This window comes from Quercus robur, chromosome 2 (genome assembly GCF_932294415.1).
Source record: "Quercus robur chromosome 2, dhQueRobu3.1, whole genome shotgun sequence".
Lineage (NCBI taxonomy): Eukaryota > Viridiplantae > Streptophyta > Magnoliopsida > Fagales > Fagaceae > Quercus > Quercus robur.
Window position 1 is genome coordinate 12,916,668 of NC_065535.1, and position 6,104 is coordinate 12,922,771.

General features: G+C 32.8%; 1 protein-coding gene across 1 annotated transcript; it reads left to right on the plus strand.

The window, feature by feature from the left end:
* The first annotated feature begins 2,288 nt into the window (after positions 1-2,288).
* On the plus strand, positions 2,289-3,756 carry LOC126712431 (uncharacterized). The gene has a single exon (XM_050411755.1). The coding sequence runs from the start codon at positions 2,700-2,702 to the stop codon at positions 3,402-3,404; it is 705 nt and encodes a 234-aa protein (XP_050267712.1). The 5' UTR covers positions 2,289-2,699; the 3' UTR covers positions 3,405-3,756.
* Positions 3,757-6,104: the final 2,348 nt, after the last annotated feature.

The following is a 6,104-nucleotide window of genomic DNA, read 5'->3' on the forward strand; positions in this document are numbered from 1 at the left end:
CCAACAGTAGAGCACATAGTATAGTAGCTAGTCAGATCAGCTTTTTTTTTTTAAAGTGCGAATTAATTAAGGGGGGCCCGATTGCCTTAGGAGGTTAAAATGTCTTTAATTTTGTCTGTCTGGCCTGAATGATTGCTTGGTGCGAATGATCATTGCATGCATATGCATTATCCAGCTATAGCTCTCGTTCCCTGTTCAGATTTCATGTCGTCAAACCATGTAAACCCATCACCATTATCCTTCAGAGATAAGCTATAATTGCAACCACAATTTTGACACATCAATTCAATTAGCAAAATTTTAGCTCAAAATTCTACCAAGATTAATCCATTTCGTTGAATAGATGATTTTCTCTTTTCTCACATGGCCGACCAAGCTAACAAACTATATAAGTAAGATTTTCTCACTTTTGACAATCATTTATTTGTTTTTTTTGTAATTATTTGAAATTCATTCATTTTCTTGAACTCTAAGGTTTAAAAATACTATTATCCCACTTCTCAACCATTTGTTCTAGCGGTATAAAAGAGTTTTGTGAATTATCTAAAATTGTCACTATCTATATAATTACAGAGTTTGTTGAATCTTGGGGGAAACTTGGCAATAACTACTAGCAAACTCTCTTAAAATAGGACAACAACATCAATTTGAAGACAACCAATACTAGTCATTTTCTTGTACTATAATAATAATAATAAAGCCACCATATTTAGATTATTAGAGCATACAGTAAAGTGTGCTAAGGAAATTCTAGACATATTAGTATATTAATCTAGGACATAAGTACATAAGAGAGTTGATTCTTGATGAGAACATAGCCATTGTTCATGTATAGTCAAGTAATAAAGTAGAAGATCCTTTTATCAAAGGTTTGTCTTGAGAATTGGTAAGAGTAAAACTATTGATACAAGACTAGCTAAAACCCCTTTTCTTTAAAAGAATCACCAATAATGAAAACCCCACCTCACTTTATTAAAAAAAAATGAATAACTAAAATTATATATAGCTAAATTTTAAGTGAAAATTTGGGGAGCATATCACATGAATATGTAATATATAAGAGGCGATTCAATAAAAATTAGACAACATTTTAAAATGTCAAATAGACAATTCAACCAACTCAATAATTACAAACTATTGAAGATGCTATCAATATTGTAAAGATAATAATTTTTTTTTTAAATGCTACGTTCATATTATTTTCACAATACTTTTAAAAATAAATCATAGATGGTAAGTTTTTATTGGTTCTAATTTAAATCTACTACTGAAATTATTTTTTTGTCCACTAATAACAGCCAGTGACAGCCTCTCATTTAAAATTTATTATGAAAGTATTGTGAAAATAATACCGATATAAAATTTCTTTTTCTATTTGGCATGGAAATTGTGAAAATGAATTTTTCCTACTACCTAGCATTCTCTCACGTATAAAATGATAGGAAACCTACGGTGCAGAACTCATCATGACACACTATTATTCGTGACTGATGTTATGCAAAAATACTTAGGATTTAAGAATACCTAATCATTAAGAAAGGAATGAAAAGAAAAATACAAGCAAAGGTACTATGCAAAATATGGATGCATTGCATATTTGCATCCAATCCATTCCACACTAAAATTTAAAATATACTACAAAACCTTTTATTATAGCACCCATGGGGCCTCCAATGATTCGTTACAAAAATCTAATCAACGCTACGTAAGACGTGGCTCAAATTCCGCGACGTGTAGCAAAACGATTCGCTCTGAAAAGTAATAGTGTATGATTGCAGAAAGCAAGCAAAACCACTCCATTTTATTTTCTCTCTCTTCCACAAAATATCTTAATTTAAAAAAATGATAATAAAAAAAATAAAAAATGTGTTGCCCTCCTTCGTTCCTTGCACGTGAGGTCACAAGGAAGAAAACAATGCATGAAAAGCACGTGGGTCCCATCATGTTAAAACATTACGTGTATGGCTAGGATTTTTTCGTGGTCTTTTATATAAAGTGTAAACTTCGAGGAACCCGAGGACTGAAATCTACGGTCACAATCACCCCAACGGCTATTTCTATAAGCAAGATCCAACGGTCGAAATTGAATCGGCGGTAGCCGCCCTACAGTGTATATCCCAATGGCTTTAGACCTTAAGGGGGTAACCTACCGCAACGGTTGTCGGTAAAATAGGAGTAATTGTGACATTAATATTATTCATAAAATATATGCAATAAATTAATAATGATGAATATTAAAGTAGCCGTTGGAGCCTTGTTTCTATATAAAGAGGTTCTGAGTTGACACAAAGACACATAGAGATAGAAAAAACAATACAGAAAAACAAATCTGACCGTTCTTACATACGCTAGTTCTTGTATCCAATTCTGGGTCAGAGAAAAAAAAAAACTGACTTATATCTAACTTATGTTATTAGATTTTTCATTTTGGTTTTTGTTTCTTGTTTCTTATACCAAAGATCTACTAGTTTAAAAGTTTCTTTTAAATTTTGTCTATACTTTCATGAAATTTTCTCATACTTCTTGATCTATATATTTTGATAGATAAGATTTTCAACTGGTACAGCTTTTTTTTTATAAAACAAGTTTCAGGCTATTGATCTAGTTATTATAAGATCAACGCCTCCTTTTTGTTTATTATCTTTGTTGAAATTTTGAGATCTTTTGTTTAGCTTCTGTAAATCAAAACCAGTGTAACTATGGAGGCAGTTCTGGTACCATATTCACCAGACCAACCAATCTCTCCCTACAAGTATAACAAGCAAATCAAAACCTCACCGAAGAAAAGTCCTCGAGCTTTCATTTCCAAGCCCTCAGAAATCCGTGGTGGTCTCTTACACCACCCTTCTCTCTCGTTTTCTTATCCATCCTCAGCTCCACTCTTTAACCAATCATATCTGCAACAACAACAACAACAACCACCTCTTCTTCCTCTACCAAACCCCATAACACACCAATCTCTCCCTTCTCGAACTCGAGGCCTCTCTTCTCCTCCTACACGAAAGCCCAACAAACCCAGAGACCAGTCTCTCACACCAAAGAAATCAAAACCCACAAAGAGAGAAGACCCAAAGCAAGATTTGAAAACAACTACACATGCTCTTTCTCAGTGTTTGATCATAGCTTCCACCAAGCGCTTAGGTCCAGACCCGAATGATCTACCAAAGGATGTGTCTCGGGTTTTATCATCGGTGCCTGGAGGAGGTAAGAGTTTTGGTAAGGTGGTGGGTGCAGAAGAGTTTGAAAAATTTTCAGGTTCAGTATTTAGTCTAGCTCCACCTCCGAGTAGCTTGCCACTGCCAAAGTTTTCTTTGAGGCCAAAGCTTAGGTGCAACGTTGAGGCATCCGCCGGAATAGATGCCGGAGCCACTGACAATCTCCGTCGACTGTTAAGGCTCCATTGAAGTTGGAAACTTTTTGTTACGATTGTGTGATTGGTGATGATAATATTATATTATGGTATTTGGTGTTTTGTGTAAATAAAAGGCATCAGCAATATGGGTAGCTTTGCTGTTTGTGGTGTAATCTTCTTTTTTTTCTTTTTTAGATTCTATTTGTGATCACCACCTGTGTTTTTGAATTGGGGTGCACAAATATAGAACTATTAATTAGTACGGGTCCCTGGGAAGTACGGGTTATCTCTTTGTAGTTTTTTTCTCTTTTGGATTCTGTTTTCTTTTCTTTTGTTTGGTTGATTCTCCACATGATATGTACTTTTTGTTTCTTGGCCTGAAATAAAATTCTGTATTTCATATAGATCAAGTTGTTTTTTTGGGAGGTGGTTCAAGCATTGGCATCTTCCACACTTAATATTTAATTTGAAAAAAAAAATTCGATTCAATTTAGGCACAACTTTCATGTACAAAACTAATGAAATAAATTTTATTTTTATTTTGAGAATCAAACGAATTAAAAAGACCACATATTGAGGGATGATTTAACCAGTAAGAATGAATTTGGGGTTCATAATTTGTGGTACCTCGTGAGAGTGTGTGTGGTTTGAATATTTCCCCTTACTGCCCCTAAAAAGGATGAATTTTTGGGGTTCATAATTTTTCTTTCTTTTTAAAGGGGAAAAAGAAAGAAAAAGATCTCTCCTGAAAACCAAAACATGTCTAACATAACAAAATAATTATCTACAATTATTTTGTAGATAATTATTGACCTACACTTTCAATTTCAAAGCTAACAAGCACTCGTCTGACTACAATATTCTTTAAATACATTGAAGTTTGCATTGCTAGAAAAGAATACAAAGAATAGGACAAACTCAATTCTCTGATGCGACGATAAAATGCAGTCTGCCCTTCATCCGCGGATCTCATCTGTAGAGAGAAAATTATAAAGAAAATGTGCTTCTTATAGCATCTCCACCAAATTTATCAAATTTTTGTACTGTTTGAAAAATAAATAATGACTTTTACCTTTTATCTATCTACTTTTTAAAATATACTTTTTAACAGATTTTCTATTTCATTTAAATATTATTTCTTCATTCATTATTTATTATTTTTTAATAACTACGCATCTCCAACATTTTTTTTATTAAATACCTGATTATTATAATAGAAAAAAAAACATTTGAAAAATGAACTACGGTTCATGAGCCAAAAAAAATCCCAACTATAGAGAATCCATTGAAAACTCTTTTTATGGTGTCATTCTCTATTATAGAGAATATTTTGCCTTTACAAATACCATTGGAGATGCTCTTAAGATTCTTAGATGGCCTTAAGAAAAAGGACAGCTTGCATTGAGTGGTAGAATACTCAGCCTCATCACTATCGCATTTTTCACTTTCTTATTCACCTGTAAAATCTAAATTAATATTAGAAAAACTGAGAGCACTAAGCAGATTCTTCAGAAAACACCCATGCCTGTAAATCAATATTGTAATGCAACTAGCTACCATTGATGATTGCACTTCCTGGTCAAGAATCAATGATAATACCCAACTCCCTTCTGATATCCTGCAACGTACAACTACATTATGAAAAAACTTTGTGCCATGATAAAATAATTGAACTTTGAACCAAGAGAGGATCAATATTTTGGCGTGTAGATCTGAACTAACTATAATTCCATTGCTGATGCTGCTATAAGGTCCTGAACAAAGTTAACAATTTTGATAGCCATGATATATTATGTTTAGAAGTTCTACCTTAACTTATATTCAAAATGTGAATACCATATTAAGTGTAATCTGGCAACCAGACAGGTTGATTGGTAAAAGACATAATTGGCCCACCGGCAGCATCCTTTACTGCCACACAAATGCAAAACCTCAAATGTACATTTAACATCTGTTTACACATCCAGACAGATCATATATGATGGGTACACGTTGTGTTACCACTTGATTATTAATCAAGCTTCAGCCATTATGAAAGACTAATAACTAATTAACAAAACAAATGCAACAGCAGATCAGTTTGAGGCATACCTCAGCTGTGACTATGTAAGATATTTCACTTTCAGAAATCTCTGAAGATAACAGCAACCAATTAGGAATGTACAAAATCAAATGAAAAAATAGCAGTAATTTAAGAAATATATATTTTGTGAGCGTATAAGATTGTAAAACCACTGCAGTCAGACAGGAGATAAAAACATTGGATACAATTATGTGATTCTAAAGCTACTGCATTGGAGTATAAACACCAAAATGGGGATAGGAAGCCACTATGGAATACACAGAGAAGTTACAGTACATAATAGGATGCCACTATGGATATACACTGAGAAGCTACAGTACATACTTTCGTAGGTACCGCAGTTCATATGCAATTGAGTATATATATATAAATATATATATATATATATATATATATATGTCATGATTAATCATGTAAAACATGCTCACAGGAAAAAATTATCTTTGTGCACATCAATGATCCTACACATAGGATAAATTCAGCTTAGATAAATATCTAGCAAAAATAAATTGCATTTTATCAGATATAGTAAGAATCTTTCCCTCAAAAAAAAAAAAAAAAAAGATATAGTAAGAATCTCAATAAGGAACTTTAATGCAAAGTAACCTTTTTTTCGGTAAGACAACCTAGAGATTAAAATTAGGCATTTATTGTGTTGATAAATGAAGA

Coding starts and splice junctions, on each gene's coding strand:
- LOC126712431 (XM_050411755.1), top strand. CDS start 2,700: ATGGAGGCAGTTCTGGTACCATATTCACCAGACCAACCAATCTCTCCC.